This window comes from Dictyostelium discoideum (assembly GCF_000004695.1).
Source record: "Dictyostelium discoideum AX4 chromosome 5 chromosome, whole genome shotgun sequence".
In the NCBI taxonomy this organism is placed as follows: domain Eukaryota; phylum Evosea; class Eumycetozoa; order Dictyosteliales; family Dictyosteliaceae; genus Dictyostelium; species Dictyostelium discoideum.
Genome location: NC_007091.3, coordinates 1,510,990 through 1,529,817, shown reverse-complemented (window position 1 = coordinate 1,529,817; position 18,828 = coordinate 1,510,990). Strand labels below are relative to the sequence as shown.

General features: G+C 22.9%; 11 protein-coding genes and 1 non-coding gene across 12 annotated transcripts; 3 read left to right on the top strand and 9 right to left on the bottom strand.

Moving 5' to 3' along the window:
• Positions 1-125: 125 nt before the first annotated feature.
• Positions 126-560, bottom strand: DDB_G0288433 (hypothetical protein; the record flags this gene model as incomplete). The annotated part of the gene is made up of 1 exon (XM_631658.1): positions 126-560. One exon carries the CDS (start codon positions 558-560, stop codon positions 126-128), a length of 435 nt encoding a protein of 144 aa, XP_636750.1.
• Positions 561-659: 99 nt separating this feature from the next.
• Positions 660-1,064, bottom strand: DDB_G0288431 (hypothetical protein; the record flags this gene model as incomplete). The annotated part of the gene is made up of 1 exon (XM_631657.1): positions 660-1,064. The coding sequence occupies one exon, from the start codon at positions 1,062-1,064 to the stop codon at positions 660-662; it is 405 nt and encodes a 134-aa protein (XP_636749.1).
• Positions 1,065-1,456: 392 nt separating this feature from the next.
• On the bottom strand, positions 1,457-2,621 carry DDB_G0288429 (hypothetical protein; the record flags this gene model as incomplete). The annotated part of the gene is made up of 3 exons (XM_631656.1): positions 1,457-1,722; positions 1,798-2,346; positions 2,444-2,621. 3 exons carry the CDS (start codon positions 2,619-2,621, stop codon positions 1,457-1,459), a joined length of 993 nt encoding a protein of 330 aa, XP_636748.1.
• A 734-nt stretch (positions 2,622-3,355) lies between these two features.
• On the bottom strand, positions 3,356-4,159 carry cenA (hypothetical protein; the record flags this gene model as incomplete). Its single annotated transcript, XM_631655.1, has 4 exons — positions 3,356-3,420; positions 3,530-3,692; positions 3,825-3,964; positions 4,072-4,159. The coding sequence occupies 4 exons, from the start codon at positions 4,157-4,159 to the stop codon at positions 3,356-3,358; spliced, it is 456 nt and encodes a 151-aa protein (XP_636747.1).
• A 647-nt stretch (positions 4,160-4,806) lies between these two features.
• On the top strand, positions 4,807-8,009 carry DDB_G0288453 (hypothetical protein; the record flags this gene model as incomplete). The annotated part of the gene is made up of 3 exons (XM_631654.1): positions 4,807-5,333; positions 5,436-5,530; positions 5,719-8,009. The coding sequence occupies 3 exons, from the start codon at positions 4,807-4,809 to the stop codon at positions 8,007-8,009; spliced, it is 2,913 nt and encodes a 970-aa protein (XP_636746.1).
• Positions 8,010-8,179: 170 nt separating this feature from the next.
• gemin5 (component of gems 5) lies at positions 8,180-12,108 on the bottom strand (the record flags this gene model as incomplete). Its single annotated transcript, XM_631653.1, has 2 exons — positions 8,180-11,759; positions 11,858-12,108. 2 exons carry the CDS (start codon positions 12,106-12,108, stop codon positions 8,180-8,182), a joined length of 3,831 nt encoding a protein of 1,276 aa, XP_636745.1.
• A 243-nt stretch (positions 12,109-12,351) lies between these two features.
• On the top strand, positions 12,352-12,405 carry r58. Its single transcript has one exon.
• Positions 12,406-13,075: 670 nt separating this feature from the next.
• On the bottom strand, positions 13,076-13,276 carry DDB_G0288423 (hypothetical protein; the record flags this gene model as incomplete). Its single annotated transcript, XM_631652.1, has 1 exon — positions 13,076-13,276. The coding sequence occupies one exon, from the start codon at positions 13,274-13,276 to the stop codon at positions 13,076-13,078; it is 201 nt and encodes a 66-aa protein (XP_636744.1).
• Positions 13,277-14,987: 1,711 nt separating this feature from the next.
• On the bottom strand, positions 14,988-16,201 carry DDB_G0288451 (hypothetical protein; the record flags this gene model as incomplete). Its single annotated transcript, XM_631651.1, has 2 exons — positions 14,988-15,777; positions 16,146-16,201. The coding sequence occupies 2 exons, from the start codon at positions 16,199-16,201 to the stop codon at positions 14,988-14,990; spliced, it is 846 nt and encodes a 281-aa protein (XP_636743.1).
• Positions 16,202-16,332: 131 nt separating this feature from the next.
• Positions 16,333-16,506, bottom strand: DDB_G0288421 (hypothetical protein; the record flags this gene model as incomplete). Its single annotated transcript, XM_631650.1, has 1 exon — positions 16,333-16,506. The coding sequence occupies one exon, from the start codon at positions 16,504-16,506 to the stop codon at positions 16,333-16,335; it is 174 nt and encodes a 57-aa protein (XP_636742.1).
• A 39-nt stretch (positions 16,507-16,545) lies between these two features.
• Positions 16,546-18,000, bottom strand: DDB_G0288419 (hypothetical protein; the record flags this gene model as incomplete). Its single annotated transcript, XM_631649.1, has 1 exon — positions 16,546-18,000. One exon carries the CDS (start codon positions 17,998-18,000, stop codon positions 16,546-16,548), a length of 1,455 nt encoding a protein of 484 aa, XP_636741.1.
• A 389-nt stretch (positions 18,001-18,389) lies between these two features.
• DDB_G0288417 (hypothetical protein) lies at positions 18,390-18,773 on the top strand (the record flags this gene model as incomplete). The annotated part of the gene is made up of 1 exon (XM_631648.1): positions 18,390-18,773. One exon carries the CDS (start codon positions 18,390-18,392, stop codon positions 18,771-18,773), a length of 384 nt encoding a protein of 127 aa, XP_636740.1.
• Positions 18,774-18,828: the final 55 nt, after the last annotated feature.

Below are 18,828 nucleotides of genomic sequence, written 5' to 3'. Positions count from 1 at the left end.
AATGTTTTTGATTAAATCTTGGCTATTTTTAATTTCTCACCAAAAATAGAATTTTTTTTTTTTATTTATTCTTTTTTTTTTTTTTTTTCCCAAATAAAGTGATTAATTATTATTATTTAATTATTTTAAAATATTAATAAAATTAAAGTCGATTTTATAAAAATTACAATGATTGGAAAATAAAGTATTTGATGATATAATGATGATGATAATGAACTATTATAATAAAATTCAGGATTGTAATCTTGGTCATCGGTATCTAGACTATAATCACCATTTGATGGTCTTAAATTTGGTGCATAAATTCCCTTTATATTTGGATCAATTGCACCTTTAATTGTAACAGCATGTACAACTACAGATCTTTCATATTTAATATCACCCATACAAACATATGTTGCAATTTCAACCACTGGTTCTTTATCATAAATTGTTTTATTCAATAATACACCACATGTACGTTCCTTAAATGACAATGTTGAACATTCATAATATTTACCTTTAAAACAAACATTTTTAATATTTCCAAAATTTAAAATTGGTCTATATTCACATGACATTCTTTTAAATCAAACCCAAATTATTTTTTAAAAAAAAAAAAAAAAAAAAAAAAAGAAAAAAAAAATATTAATAATTTATTTTTTATTTTTTTTTTTTATTTAATCTATTACATACGTTGAATATTCAGAAACTACACAATATTTTTTTTCATTATAATCAAATTCCTTTTCATAAAATAATTTATAACCTCTTGAACAAGCTGTTGAACTGATATGAATTGGATTTTCTAAATTTGTAATTGATTGACCATCAGGATAACCTGATACCATAGCACAAGTTATATTATCTCTATTGGAATTATCACATAGGAATTGGATTGAAAGGTATGATGAGAATATTAAACTTTCATAAAATACAAAAAATGTCATTACTTCTCCAGTACAATCTGAATTTTCATATCTTTTTATTTGATAATAATCAACATTTGTTGTATTTAATCCATTTATTTTCATATAAAAATTATAAAATATTATTAATAATAATATTATTTTATAATTATACATTTTTTTATTTTTTTTTTTTATTTTTTACTATTTTTTTTTTTTTTTTCAGCAATAATATTATTATTACATTAATTAATTTATATTATTTTTAATACTAATAGTAATAAAATAATAATGATAATAATAAAAAAAAAAAAAAATAAAAAAAAAAAAATAAAATAAAAAATAAACACACAATCTGTTTTTTTTTTTTTTATGTGTGTGTTTTATAAATAAATTAAATAAATAAAAATTAAATTAAACCAATAAAAAATAATATTCAATTTTTTTTGTATTGTTTTTATATTAATAAATAATCATTATTGTGGGGGGTTGAGTATGTGGTGTGTGTGTGGTTACTTTAATGTATTTTTAAATTTTTTATTTTATTTTTATTTTTTAAAAATATTTAATTAACAACTCTTTAAAAATATTTCATTTAAATAATTCCATAAAGAATTTATATCTTCTTGACTTGACTCAGTATGAGAATTATGTATGAATTTATCAACAATTTGACGGTCTTCAAAAAATTGACCACTATACTTTGAATGATCTTCAACCGTTGGTGAAACTGCTAACCAAACAATTGTATCACAACCTTGTTCCAATGTTCTTAATTGTGATTTTGTCATTTTATAAAACAAAGGCATTCCATTCATTACTCCAGTTGTATTGACTATAATATAATATTATAAAAATTGGGAAAATTAGTTAAATAAAATTTAATAAAATTTTATGTATTTATATTTACCCCAACCTGGATGCATTGAATATGAATTAAATGATTGATAATTTTGACTAAATAATTCTGTTAAATAAATGATTGCTCTTTTGGTTTCAGCATATGCTCTCATACCATCCCATTTTAAATTTTTATTTGTTGTAAACTTTTTAAATTCAAAATCTTTTGACATTTTTGATGTTAACATACCTCCTGATGATACGAATATAACTCTTTTATGTGCACCTTCACCACTACCACTACCACTATTATTATCATCACACATTAATAATTTTGTTAATAAAAATGGACCTAATAAATTGGTTGCAAATGTTTTTTCATGACCTTCTGAGGTTTCTTCTCTATTTGGTAACATAACGCCTGCATTATGAATTAATACATCCACTGAATTACCTTGTTTCTTCCAATCATCTACAAATGATTTTATACTACCAATTATTGAAACATCACATAAATGAAGATGAACTTTATCTGATTTTGATTTATCTTTAATTTCATTTATTGCTTGTTCACCTTTCTCTTGATTTCTGCATAATATATGAACATTTCCACCAAGTTCTATAAATAAATAAAAAAAATAAAATAAAAATAAAAACATTGGTTAATTTGATAATAAAAATTAAAAAAAAAAAAAAAAAAAAAAAAAAATTCTTACTTGCTAATTCTAAAGAAGTTTGAAAGCCTAAACCATTATTTCCACCAGTTATTATAAAATGTTTTGAACTAATATCTTGATTTAAATCATTTTCATTAAAATGTTGTTTCTTTTTCTCGAAACCACGATTGGTATAATTCCAAAGTCCATTCCAAAACCATTTTGACGCTGTTATCATTTTATTTTATTTTAATTTTTATTTTAATTTATTTTATTTTATTTTATTTTATTTTATTTTATTTTATTTTATTTTATTTTATTTTATTTAGGAATTTTATATATGTATATGAAACTTCCTTTGTTGTGAGGAGTTGAAAAAAAAAAATAATAAAATATAAAAGCATTATTATTATTATTATTATTATTAAAAAAATAAATTGAAAAAAAAAATAAAAATAAAAAAAAAATAAAAAATCTGTTGATGGCAACAAATTAATTTAATTTAATTTAATAATTTTTTTTTAGTTTTTTTTCCTGAAACTGAAAAAAAAAGCAAAATGAAAAAAATAAAAATAAAAATAAAAATAAAAATAAAAATAAAAATAAAAATAAAAATGAATTTAATATGAACTTCAATTTCCATTTTTAGCTAAGTGTCACGTCCAGAAATTTTTATTTATTATAGTAATAATAATAATAATAATAATAGTAATATAGTATCGGTATTGAGAAATATGTACAATAAATGAATTTTTTTAAAAAAAAAAAAAATAAAAAAAAAAAAAATTTTGATTTACCATAACTAATTAAAATATTCTTTTTAACTTTTTTTTTTTTTTTTTTTTTGATATGATTTGAAAAAATATTATTTACAATTGATTTTCCTTTTTTCCTTTTTCTTTTTCCTTTTTCCTTTTTTTCCTTTTTCTATTCATTTTTTCATTTTTTTTTTTTTTTTTTTTTTTTTCTAAATCAATATATCTTTTTCCAATATAATAATTGGATAAATTCTATTTTACTAATTTTTTTATCCCCATCTAAAATTATATTATTTATTAGTAAATTAAATATAAAGAGACAAAAAAAAAAAAAAAAAAAAAAAAAAAAAGAATATATAAATAAAAAAATAAGGATTATAATACTTACTTAAATCTGCACGTTTTATCATATTGTACAATTTTGAATCTGATCTTGCTTCACCTAAATTAATAGCAACTGTTTTTAAATCATCAAATGTAATATAACCAGAGCCATCTCTATCAAATAAACTAAATGCCTGTTCAAATGATGCATAGACATCAATTTTATACTATGTAACATAATTATATCCAAAAAAAAATATTAATATATGAATGAATCAATGAATCAATGAATCAATGAATCAATGAATGAGTGAGTGAACGAAGCAATTGATTAATGATGTAGTGATAACAATTCTTACGATTAATGGTGTAACAATATCTAAAAATGAATTAAAATTAATGTATTGTTGATTTTTAAATATCTTTTCAACCTCTTCTTCTCCTAATCTAACACCTAACGCTCTAAATCCATATTGTATATTAATTTTATCCATTTCTCCTATATATATATAATCAGATGAATAGGGGGTGTTAGTATAAAAAAAAATAAAATAAAATGAAAAAATGGACCAATAAAGAGGGTAGAGTAATTGAATATAATCTTACCATTTCTACATTTAAAAGTATCATAAACTTCTTGTACTTCTTGGATTTGTTCGTTTGAAATTAAATTTTTACACGTTTTAGTTTTCATATTGTATTGTTGTTGGTGTTGGTGTTGTTGTTGTTTTTTATTGTTTAACTATTTAATTTTTTAATTTTTTAATTTTTTTTTTTTTTTTTATTTAATTTTAATTTAAACAAAAAGAAAATTTTCCCGTTTACAGTTTACGGTTGTTGTAAATTTTCAATTTAATTGTTATTTTAAAAATAAAAATAAAAAAAAAAAAAAATCTGTTGAAAATTTTTTTTTTTTTTTTTTTATTTTGTAAATATTAAAATATTTTTTTTATTATATTTTTTTTTTTTTTTTTTTTTTTTTTTTTTCAACTTACTATTTTTTAATATAACAACAAATTGTTACACACACACATACACACACACTCTCTCCTCTCACTCACTCACTCACTCACTCTACCGTTTGCTCATTTTGTATTAATATTTCACTCTTTTATTTATTTTTAAAAGTTATTATTTTTATATTATTTTATTTTATTTATTTTTTTTTTACACTATTTTTAAACAATTAAATAAATATTAAAAAAAATTTATACAATTAATAAATAAATAAATAAATAAAAATATTATTATACAGTAAATTTTTTTGGAAAACCACACATACAAACACCACCAAATAAATCAAAGTAGTTATTTTTAAATAGATAATTATAAACGATATTAATGGAAACATTCAATTTAATGGCATCAAGTAGTACACCAACAAACACAATGGTTGATTCACCAGGTATGGCAACTTCATCACCAATATCAAATGGTAATAGTAATCATAATCATATCAATTTCAATAATAATAATCCAGATAATCCAAATAATAATAATAATAATAGTAATGAAAGTATAGAACCACCTAGGATATCTATAACAACATCGTCATCATCATTATTGTTATATAATACTAATATAGATATGAATGAAAATTTAGAGAATTTAAATGGTAGTAATAGTAATAGTAATAGTAATGGTAATAATAATAATTCAAATAATCCAAATAATCCAAATAATAATAACAGTAGTATTAACAATAGTAATAACAAAGTGTCAACATTAAATCCAAAAACATATAAAATTAAAAAAGATTCAGAGTCAAACTCTGATGCGACTGAAGAAGTAGACGAGTTATTATTATGTCCAGTTTGTAATGATATGATTAAAGAACCATTCATTTCGAAATGTGGTCATTCTTTTTGGTAATTATTATTATTTATTAATATAAATGATACATCAATATATCATTATATACATATTTATTCTAATCAATATTTCTAAAATAATTAAAAAAAAAAAATTAGTTATCAATGTATTATTATTCATTTATCAAAATCAAAAACTTGTCCAATTTGTATGGTGTATTTAACAAGAGAACAAATATTTCCAAATTTTGCATGTATGTTTATTTTATTTTAAATTTTTATAATAATAATAATAATAATAATAATAATAATAATAATAATAATAATAATAATAATAATAATAATAATAATAATAATAATAGTAATAATAATAATAATCTATATCTATATTAATATTTCATTTTTTATTTTATATTATTATTTTTTTTGTAATTAAAAAAAGTAAATAAATTTGTTGAAAAGATTGGAGTAAAGAGTAGTTTATTACCAACACCAACAGTTAAGCAATTTAGAAATACATTAAGTAATGAGAATTTATCATTACATGATATAAATTTAATGGTATCAACATTATTGGAGAAGAAAAAGAATTTAGAGGTACACGATCAACAAGTTGAATATGATATTCTATTGGATTTCCTACAAAAAACAAGATCACAAAAAATGGAAACTTTTAAACAATTAAAGAGACAAATCTCTTATTTAGAGAATGATATTAAAGCAATTGAACATCAAAAAGATATCTCTGAATCACTTTCGAATGGTGATTTAGATATGTTAAGGGATGCTTTATTTATTGGTAAAGGTGGTGATGATTCAAATATAGTTTTATCAATACCACATCATAGTAATAATAATAATAATAACAATAATATCAATCCAAATAATAATAATAATAATAATAATAATAATAATAATAATAATAATAATAATAATAATAATAATAATAATAATAATAATAATAATAATAATAATAACAATAATAATATCAATAATAATAATAATAGTAGTAACAATAATAATAGCAATAATAATAGTAGTAGCAATAATAATAGCAATAATAATAATAATAATAATAGTAATAATAACAATATACCGAATAATAGTAGTAATGTAAATAATAGTAATAATAACCCGAATAATAATAAAATTTTAGAATCAAGTTTAAATGGAATAAATACGGCAACGACAACAGCAGCAACGACAACAGCAGCAACGACAACAGCAGCAACGACAACAACAACAGCAGCAACACCAACAACATCAACAACAACAACAACAGGAGCAACAACTACATCAGCAACACCAACAACAACAACTACTTCGACACCAACAACAACAACAACAACAACAGCAGCAACACCACCACCATCAACAACACCATCAACAACAGCAGCAACCTCATCTTCAATATCAACAACAACAACAACAACAACAAATAATAATAATAATTCATTAATAAGTAAGAAAAGAAGAGTTGAAATACATTTAGATGATTTACAAAGTTGTTATTTTTCAGCATATAATGAATCAGATTATGATTCACCAACGATAATAAGTGAAACTAACCATAACAATAATAATATATTAAAGTCACCAAATTCAGTTAATTCATCATCTTCATCAATAATAAATAGTAATAGTAATAGTAATAATAATAATAATACAAATTCAAATTTAAATAATTTAAATAATAATATAGAATCATTAAAAGTTGGTAAAGGATTATTAAGTTTTTCAAGAAATTTATTAAAGTTTACAAAATATAATGAATTTAAAGTTTTAGCAACTTTAAAGTATGGTGATTTATTTAATACATCATCAATCGTTAGTAGTATAGAATTTGATAGGGATGAAGAATATTTTGCGACTGCAGGCGTTACAAAGAAAATCAAGATATTTGAATTTAGTCAAATTCGTGACAATGTCGAGGTTCATTCACCAGTTAAAGAGATGACTTGTAGATCAAAGATTAGTTGTTTAAGTTGGAATACCTATATAAAATCACAAATTGCCAGTAGTGATTATGAAGGTATCATATCCCTATGGGATGCAAATACTGGTCAAAACATTATGACATTGGAAGAACATGAAAAGAGAGTTTGGAGTGTAGATTTCTCACGTACTGATCCAACACAATTAGCATCAGGTTCCGATGATACAAGAGTGAAACTATGGTCAACAACAACTGAACGTGCAATTACAACAATCGAGAGTAAGGCAAATATTTGTTGTGTTAAATTCAATCCTTGCTCTTCGAATTTAATTGCATTTGGTTCGGCTGATCATCACATTCACTATTATGATCTTCGTCAATATAAAGATCCATTACTCATTTTCAAGGGTCATAGAAAAGCGGTTAGTTATGTCAAATTTATGAATAAGGATGAGATTATATCCGCCTCAACTGATAGTACTTTGAAACTATGGAATGTTAATCAAAATGATTGCGTTAGAACTTTCACTGGTCATTCAAATGAAAAGAATTTCGTTGGTCTCACCGTTAATGGTGATTACATTTGCTGTGGCAGTGAAAATAATGGTGTTTACACATACTACAAAACTTTATCCAAACCAATTGTCACTCATAGATTCGGTGCAAACTCTGGTACAGGTGAAGAAACTGATGATGATGGTTCTCAATTCGTTAGTTCAGTTTGTTGGAAAAAAGACTCAAATATTTTATTAGCTGCAAATAGTCAAGGTAATATTAAAATATTAAGTTTGGTTTAAATAAAAATTTTAAAATTTTTTTTATTTATAAACAAAAATAAATATAAAAATAAAAATAAAAAAAATAATAAACTGGTAATCATTTTATTATTTTAAAATATCTTATATAATAATAATTTAATGAAGAGTATGAGTTGGTGACTAATAAAAAAAAAAAAGATTTTATTTATTTATTTTAAAATTTGTTCTAAATCTGATTGAATTTTTATAATTTGTTTTGTTTGAACAGAAGAGAGTAATTTTAATAATTCTTGTTTTGAATTTAAAGATTGATCATTAATTGTTGCTAAATAACATTTTATACTATGAATTGGATGAGAAGTTTCAGTTTGTTTTGCCCATTCTGTAAAGAGTTTATTAATGATTGGATCATCTGGTAGGAATCTTGATTTTGCTAAAATGATTGCCTCTTGAAATAGGAGAGTATTTCTATAGACTTCAATGGCTTCATTGACTTTACCAATCATTAATAGATATGATACGGCTAAATGATAATCACCGATACAAATCAATTGTTGTGAATAAAGATTACAAATTGATTCAAATATTTCTCTTCCTGCTTGAATACTCAATGATACAATGTTACCTGTTAATTTACCATTCTTTATTACTTGATAAAGTGCTTGTTTTAAATTTGCAGGATTCCAACTATTTAATGAAATATAATTTTCAACATCATCAATCTTTAATAACTCTAATGATTCCTTTTGAACTAATTTATTAATAATTTCCTTTTTCTCTGAAAATATTGCTTCAATTTTTGAATTATTATTTTCACTATTACTACCAAATTCATATTCTTGTTTTGTTTCATTGGTATTGATGGAATCTTGATCGTTCGTTGTAAAATATTTTGCAAGTGGAACAACGTATTGTGAACTATCTTGTCTTTGTACAATATCCTTATTTAAAAGGAATATTGGTCTTTTCTTTGGCAATGATTCTGTAATTTGTGTTATAGTTGTTGCTGTTGCTGTGGTATTTGATGTTGAGGTTACTGATGTTAACAATATTGGAGGTACTAAAGAAGGATTATTTGATTGATCAGGATTGCTTTTAATAGGTGATTGAGGTTGTTGTTGTTGTTGCTGTTGTTCTGTTATTTTTTTATTTAAAGAAATTGAAAGCTCAGGTTGTGGCGATTTTTTAATTTGTGATTCAGTTACTGTTTTAAATGGTTGAGTTGAATAATTCCAAAGTCTAACTGTTTGATCTTCACCACCTGATACTAATAAATTTGGATCAAGTAAACTCCAACAAACTGTAAATACTCTACCATCATGACCTCTCATATTTGAAATGGCTTCTTTTGATTTAATATTCCAAACTTGAACTGTACCATCAGCAGATGCTGATCCTAATAAATTTGGATCTACATTTGACCAACTAACACTACAAACATTATTTTTATGACCAATAAATTGATGTAAAATTTCAATCTTATATTTTATATTATTATTATTATTATTTTCAACCATCTCTTCTTTATCCACATTTTCGTTTTTATTAATATTTTTTATTTCTATTTCTGTATCATTTTCATTATTATTATTAACTATATTTTCTATTTCATTTTCATTTTCATTTTCATTTTCATTTTCATTTTCATTTTCATTTTCATTTTCATTTTCTTTTCCTTTTTCATTTTCATTTTCTTTTCCTTTTTCATTATCAATTTTTTTTTCATTTTCATTTTGATTTCCAATTTTTGATAATTTATAAATTATAACTTTTTTATCAGTTGAAGCAGAAGCTAAAATCATTTCATTCTCTTTAAAGTGATTCCACTGAACTCGATTGATTAGTTTTTTATGTTCTCTTATTCTAGTTAAGAAAAGAAATTCTGAAGTGAAAATATCGATTGTACCATCTGAATAACCAATTGAAATCATATCACCATTTAAATTGAAATTAATATCAGTTTTATGTTTACTAAATGTTTCTTTTGGATTTAATTGTTGAATAATTGGTGTCATATTTGTAAAGCTTTTATTAAAATCATTATAATCCCATTCATAAATTTCATTATTACCAATTGAATATAATTTATTTGGTTGCTGTTCATTATTACTATTATTATTATTATTATTATTAATATTATTATTATTATTATTATTATTATTATTATTGTTATTATTATTATTATTATTATTATTATTATTATTATTATTATTATTATTATTATTATTATTATTATTATTATTAATATTTTTTTGAGGTGTTGGGGTTGGTGGTGGTTTCCAAATTATTTCATAAATTTCATTTTTATGACCACCTGGAAATATTTTTGATTGATTTGTATTTATATTATAAACACCAACTCTACCATCATCCATACCAAATGCTATTAAATTTGAATTTGAAAAACCATAATCTTTACAAATTGATAGAGATGTTACCTTTGATTGTATACCTTTCCAAAGGGTTTTAGATTCATAAGCATCTTTAGAATTCTCTGTTGGTGACCAAAGTCTAATGGTATTATCACCACAACCAATTGCAAAAGTATTTGGTGAATAAGAACAAGTATCAATACTATAAACAAATCCACCTAATCCTTGAATTTTAATCTTTGCTTTTAAATTCTCCCAAATTATTATTTGTCTATCTAATGAAACTGTTATAACCTTATTATTTAATTTAATTTGTGATTGTTTTTTATCTTTATTTTTTATTTTGTTTTTTGTTGTTGTTTCTGTTGTTGCTGTCGTTTTTGCTAAAGAACCATCACTGTTTGGTATTTGAGTAATATTAAAAATTAATCTTTGATGACTTGATTGAAATTTTTCAGGTGGTGATTTAAAATTTATTAAATCCCATATTAATACATCAGCTGTTAGTGAATTTGATAATAAATATTGTGGTGACTCTGGTGACCATGATAATGTTAACCAAACACGTTGTTTATCATTTTGATTTATACCACCACCACCACTACTACTACTATGCTGAATTGAATATTTGGATGGATTAAATTGATAAATATTTGTAAATCCACTTTCAATCTTTTCGCCAACCTGTTTCCAAATTTTAATTGCTTTATCTTTTGAGCATGTTGCTAAAAAAATTCTATTTCTGTGATTACTATTATTATCGTCTTGATCATTAATATTATTATCATGAAAAATATTATTTTTTTGAATAATAGTTGAATCGAACCAAACTATTGATAAAACGTCTGCGGAATGAGCAGAAATTTTACAAACAGTTGATCTAATGACAAAATTATAAATTAAAACTATACCATTTAAATAACCAATTGCAACTAAATCTGAATGATTCGGTGAGAATGCTAATGTTGAAATTGATATATTATTTCCAATTATCGGTGGTATTGGGAATACATGATTGGTTAATGTTCTATAAATTACTAATGCACCAGCCTTATCACCTGATAGTACTAAATCTGGAACTAATGGTGATGCAACTACACATGTGACACCAGCTTTATGTTCTTGGTGATAATAAATACAAAAGTTACTACTTTTATTTCCATAAAAATTATTTACATCATCACCACCACCACCATCACTACCACCACCACCACTACCATGTTTAAAGTCATCACCAATTTCAGTGTCTTCATTATGATCATCATCGTTTGAATTGAATTTCCATATTCTGACAGTTTTATCATCTGAACCTGTTATACACCATTTATAACTCTCATCATTTTTACTTTCAAATCTCTTGAAAAATCCAACAGATGTTACCCTATCTGTGTGTCCATTTAATTCACCAATAAATTTTCTAATAATAATAACAATAATAACGAAAATAATAATTTTGTTAGCAATGAAAAATAAAATATGATAGGGTAACATCTGTTGTATTTTTCAAGTACTTACTTTGATTTAATATTAAATATTGAAACATTTGATTTGCATGCATATATATATATTTGATTTTCATTACAATCTGCAACTGATGTGCAATACCAATTTGATGATGAAGGTAATAATTCTTCCCAATGGTTTTTTTTTAATTCTGTTATTTTCTCTGGTGCTTCTGCTAAACTATCATGTACATCTCTTCTATCTGTATGATTGTTAGCATTAATTAGATTTTCATTTTTTATAATATTTGAATCTATGTTCATAATTGTATGATTGAAAAAAAAAAAAAAAAAAAAAATTGAAAATTTTAAAAAAATATTTTATTTGAGAATTGTTATAAAAGGATGTTAATTTTTCTTTTTTTATTTTTTTTCTTTTTAAATTATTTATTTTATTGGTATTGGACCTAATAAAAAAAAAGAAAAAAAAAAAAAAAAAAAAAATTTGAAAAATCAGATGGGATTTAAAATTATTTTTTTAATTTATTAAATGTGTTTAATATAAAAGTCGACCTTACAGCAATTCATCAAATTTTTGGTCTAAAAATAAACCCCTTTTTTAAAAAAAAAAAAAAAAAAAAAAACTTTTTATTTATTTATTAAAATATACATTATCAAACAAAAAAAAAAAAAAAAAAAAAAAAAAAAGGAAAAAAAAAAAAAAAAATAAAAAAATTATTAAAAATATCTAATCAAAAAATTTATAATATATATATTAGAAATAAAAAAGAAATAAATAAAAAAATATTTTTACATTGGTTTATTTTTTTTTTATTCTAAAAAATTATTTACAATAAATTATTTACTACACATGTATGGTTATTATTATTACTAATAATATATTATTAAAATTCATTAATAGATAATTAAAATTAAAAAAGAATAACCGCATTACATTTTAAATTTAAAATTCATAAAAAAAATATGAACCATTGTTATCTCCTTTAATTGATAAACATTGATTAACCAATATTAAAAAAAAAAATAAAGAAAAGGATATTAAAAAAAAAAAAAAAAGTTTTTAAAAGAAATAAAATAAAAATTTATTTATTTAAAGATTTTAAAATTTATTTGAAATATATAATAATGATTTTGGACCAAAAAAGTTTTTCTGAATCTGCTTGGTTGATAAATTGAAGTAGAAATTCTGATAAATAAATCATTTATTTATAATTTTATTATTAAAAAAATAATACTAATAATAAAATTCATTAAAAATTAAAAAAAAATTTTAAAATATGTTAAAAAAAAAAGAAATTTTATTAATTTTTAATATATTATTATAAGAGTTAATAAATGAAAATCGATTTGCAACAGATGAAGCCACATTGGAATTAATTGGTCTTATAAGATGGGTATTCATAATACCGTCAGATGAAGCTACATTGGAATTAATTGGTCTTACAGGATACAATGGGTATTCGCCATGCATTCAGATGAGGCCACATTGGATTTCTCTGGTCTTGAAAATCAATTGATTATTATGGAACGTCTATTTAATTTTTTAATAAAAAGAAATAATTAATATTAAAGCTATTTTGATTTAATTATTATTTGATATCATACCTTTACATAATGGCAATATTAATCTGTCTGAATTTTTACTAACTAAATTTATTGGACATTGTTGTGCCAAAAAAGCCAAATTATTTTTCTAAATTTTTTTTATTTTTTTTCAAAATTAATAAAATTTTGCTTGTTTTAACATATGTATTCTTATAATATATCTTATTTTTATTAATTCAATTCCTATATTTTTTAAAATAATAAAAAGTTTCATTTAATATTTTTTATCTTATTTTTTAGGGATTACTTATATTTTAATAAAATATGTTGAATATTATAAAATTTCCCTATTTATAATTTATTTTATTATTTTCTAAACATCTTAGTATTAAAACCATAATTAATAAAATTTATAACCTTCTATATATTATCTCATTTTTTTAGTATTTATTATATTTTAATAAAACATGTTAAAAATTATATAATGTTTTAATTTTTAATATATTTTATTATTTTTTTTTTATTTATCTTATTTTTTAATATATTTTATTTAAAATAATAAAGGCTACATTTTTTATAATAATCTTATTTTTTTATAAAATATCCTATTTTCTAATAATTATTATAATTATTTTTTTAAAAAAAAATAACCTCGAATTAAAAAAATTTATAAAATTCTAATATAATTTCTTATTTTTTAGTATTAATTAAATTTTAATAAAAAATGCTTTTTTTTTTTTTATAAATTTTATAAATTTTATTTTTTAATAAAATTTTAATAATGGATGCTGAAATTAATATGATAGTTTTGGCATGGGACTTATGTCTGCTAGAATTACCATATTAATTTCAGCAGCCATATTAATTTTGGCATGCACAGACCAACTATTTTAGGCTGAAATTAATATGCCTACCGAAATTAATATGGTAATTTTAGGCATAGAAAAATAAAAAAAAAAACTCAAAGTCATTTAATTAATAATAATCATCTCAAATATAAAAGAATAAAAAATAATAATAAAAAAAAACTCATGGGATTAATTATAGTAACAATACTGACGACAAGAATAAATAAAATAAAAAAAAAAAAAACACCTATTCGAACAATTCACAAAACCAATTTTAACTACACTTCATTTTAAAATTAAAACTCTTAGATAACTCAAATTAAAAAAGAATAACCATGGATAAACACTGATTTTATAATATTAAAAAAAAAAAAAATCAGAGATAAATAACTTTTTTAAAATTAATACTTAGAACGTTTAACATATCAAAGTTCTCACCAACCTAACAAACCTAATTATGAAACCACTGACAGACTCAAAACAGGATAGAAATCAATGGAAAACTCACACCCCCCTTTACTATAAAAAGAGGAGTAAAACAGGGAGATACATTATCACCTACTCTCTTTGTAATGGTGATTGAAGCAGTATCCAGAACAATTCTATATGATGGCAACATAAGAAGCCACCCTCTGAATGATAGTGATCAAAGATAAAAGTTCCAAAGTTTCGCAGACCATTCTGCATCAATGATTACACAGATCAACTTGAAATTGCTTAATAATATATATTTGATTATTTTTTTTTCTAAACCCAGTTAATATTTTTATTTTAAATTTTTTTATTTATTTATTTATTTAAAGATTTATTTGAAATATATAATGCTTCAAAGTGTTTTAATAATTCTAAATTCTTGAAATAGGAATAATAGTTATATTTATCATCAATAAAATATTCTCTATGATTTTCAAATAAATAATTTAAAACATCTACCGAACCAATATAAATTGTTGGGTTAAACATATATAAGTAATGTAAATCTCCACCCCCACCACCCAAATGTAATTGATAACCATTAATTTGTTTGAAAAAATACTTTATTAATTCTAAATCGTCGTGCATGACAACCATATAAAAGAAATTCGTTAATTGATTTTCAACATTTCGCAAACCATCTGATTTTATTGATTGAATGGCTTTATCTATTAACTGAATCTTTTTTAATCTATCTGTACAATTTGAGAATAAAATATTAATTGACTTTTTATATGGATATTCCATGATATCTATCAATGATTTAAAATTAAGGTGGTCATAAAGAAAATGACCAACCAAGTCAAATGTTGGAATTCCAAATCTAAATGATTCATAATATTCTTCTAAATCTACACTGTATAAACTATTATTTTCTAAATTGATATTATTAAATCCATCGTAATAATAATATATAATGACTGATCTATCTTTACAAAATATTGAATAATATTCATCCAATAATTTCTTTATAAAGGTTTTATGTTCATCATCATCATTAGACCTACAACTATTATTATTATTATTATTATTATTATTATTATTATTATTATTATTATTATTATTATTATTATTATTATTATTATTATTATTATTATTATTATCTCTTTAACTTTGATAACAATTAAAATAGCATAGTAATCCTTTAAACATATCTCTCTTTAAATTTAATAATTTAAATGGAAAAAAAAATTTAGAAGAATTATTTATAATAATTTTTCTTAAATTTGAAATAACTTTATTTGGAGCAACTATTGTATCAATTGAATTATAATTATCTAAATCATCTTTTGATATGTTTATTTTAAATTTTGATTGTTCTAGTTGTGATTGTTCTAATAGATATCTAATGAATTTGTTAGCACCAACTGAAATTACTATTTTTAGATCATAAACAGATGGTGTATGATTAAACTCTTCTATAAAAAGTTGATATACTTGTAAATTCTTTGATGTAATTAATGAAATGATTACTTTTCTATTAGTAAATTCAAAAAGGTGGTTTCTAAAGAATTTTCTGTAAAATTCATTATCGCTAATGATTGTTTTGAATAATTTATTTTATATATAAGAGATGTAGTTTATTTTTTTTTTTTTAAAATTTTTAATTTTTAATTTTTTTTTTTTTTATTTCTTTTAATTATTTTTATTTTTTCTTTTTTTAATTTCTTGCACCTCTTTTACGTGCAAAGTTACCAGGTTTGGGTATATATCGTTGAGCTTCTTGTGCAGTTGTATAAGTTCTAATTGGCTCTTGTCTTTCTCTGTTTCTTTGCAATCGTCTTCTTTCACTTTCTTCTTGCATCAACCTTCTTCTTTCTTCTTGTTCAGCCATTCTTTGTTGTGCTTTTTTAATTTTAATTAAGGATAACCTTTAATATTTCTTCACCCAAGTTTCTTCAGCTCCATCTTTAATGAGTTCATATCCCTCCTCTGCAGTGATTCTAATTCCATCACCTACTTCACGTGCAGTATTGGCGAAACCATCACCTACATCATGTGCAGTATTGGCGATATCATCACCAATCTCATTGACACCTTCTCTCCATGCTTGATAACCTTGTTGAGCATAATTACGTGCGCCGTTGCCAGCTCTTTGTGCACCATCTCTCACGGAATTGTAACCTTCATTAGCATAATTACGTGCGCCGTTGCCAGCTCTTTGTGCACCATTTCTCATGGAATTGTAACCTTGATTAGCATAACGAGTAGCTCTGCTACGTATAGAGTTACCAACACGACTAGCAGTACGAGAAATATAACCACCAGCTCTGGAAGCAACTCCTGCGGCACCACCCTCAGCACCGGCTGCTGCACCGGCTGCTGCTGCACCAGCGCCTGCAACGATAGCACCACCTGCAATACCAACATCTATAGCAATTAATTGATCATTAGAAACCTGAAAGTTTGAATGTGGATTTTGATTCTGATTATGATTTTGATTTTGATTTTGATTTTGATTTTGATTTTGATTTTGATTTTGATTTTGATTTTGATTTTGATTTTGATTTTGATTTGAATTCTTATTTCTTGATGCCAAAGCATTTGATATTCTTAGGTAGTAGCCCTGCGAATGAAAAGTATAATCCTCTTCAGTTCTATTACAGAAATCACTGCCTTCTATGGCTACTTCACCAGTTCTGAATGGTATACCCTCTGGAAATATTTCAGATTGATCAGCTTTTAATGATGATTGGACGAAACGTTCAGTATGTCCATTAGTTTGACCATTCCATACAAAGCCTGGCTCTTTTTCAATATTAAAAGATGGAGCATTGATATCCATATTATAAAAAGATGCAAGGATATCCCATCCCAAACCATTTTCATCTGGATAAGCAGTATCATACTGTGGATCAAAACCGAGGTTATCCCATGAGTTGAATTGAGTTTTGAATTGGTGAAGGAGAGCTTGTTCAACGGGTGTTACTTTGTTACTGTAACCATAATCATCCAATGCTGGGAAACGCATATAACACACAATGAAATCATTATCAACATGGTTTCGTCTACTGTGATCAGCAATTCTATCTCGAACATCTATAGTGGATCTTCCAATATAAAATAGTGGAAGCATGTATTCATTACCGTCGATGATCTCATTGGCGGTCGAGAAAATTGCATAGATACCGGCATTATTGCATTCAAGTGGACCGAATCCACCGTTTTGGTTAATGACACTATTACATGCCCAAAAATTATGAGTAGTGGGATGCAAATCACCTGGAGGTGGATAAAATGAAGCAATCGCCTTTTCGTATCCAAAAGAAAATTGGATACTACTACAAAAAATTATTACAATATAAATAATTATTTTTAGTTTTGCCATTAAAAAATTAATGAAATTAAATTGTATATAATGAAGATAAAAAAAATAATTAATTTAATGGTAATTTTTTTTTTTTTTTTATTTAAATAATTTTTTAATTTATTTTTATTTAATTTATTTTTATTATTATTATTTTAATTTGCTACCATTTTTGTTTTGCTTGTTTCTATTTTTAACTTTAATTGTATGTATATTTTTAGTGGTTGTTTTCATAAAAAAAAATGTAAAATACAAATAACCCAACTTTTCTTAATTATTTAGGTTGTTTATTTTTATTAATTTTTTTTTTTATTTTATTTTTATTTTTTTTTTTTTTTTTATTTTTTTTTTTTTTAAAAAAAAATAGCTTTTATTTAACCACCACCCAATATTTTACATATATTTTTAAAATGTTAAATTATAATTGTAGAAAATATAAAGTGTGCCCTCACGAGAGCCTAACCTTTGATGGTGCTGTAAAAGTACCTCTTAGGTATTTAGAAATATTGACAGTAGGGGACAACTTCCCTTTATTTACTCAAGGATGTACCAATGAGTGTAAAGAAAAGATGATAAAAATAACCCAATATGTGTACAAATATCAATCCAATGCCTTGTGCTGGTTCTTCAACGACGCCAAGTTAATTAGAGATAAAAGTATCACCCCAGGCTCATATCTAGATTCATTATCGGGACGTGGAAATAAAAAAGATTTTGAACATGGTTTTGATTTATCAATTGAATTAAATGAAGATGGTAGCCTTCCAGATTATCCAAATACCTTACATAGTTAAAAAATAAAAATTAAAAATTAAAAAAAAAAAAAAGTTTTTATTAATTGATTTTTTA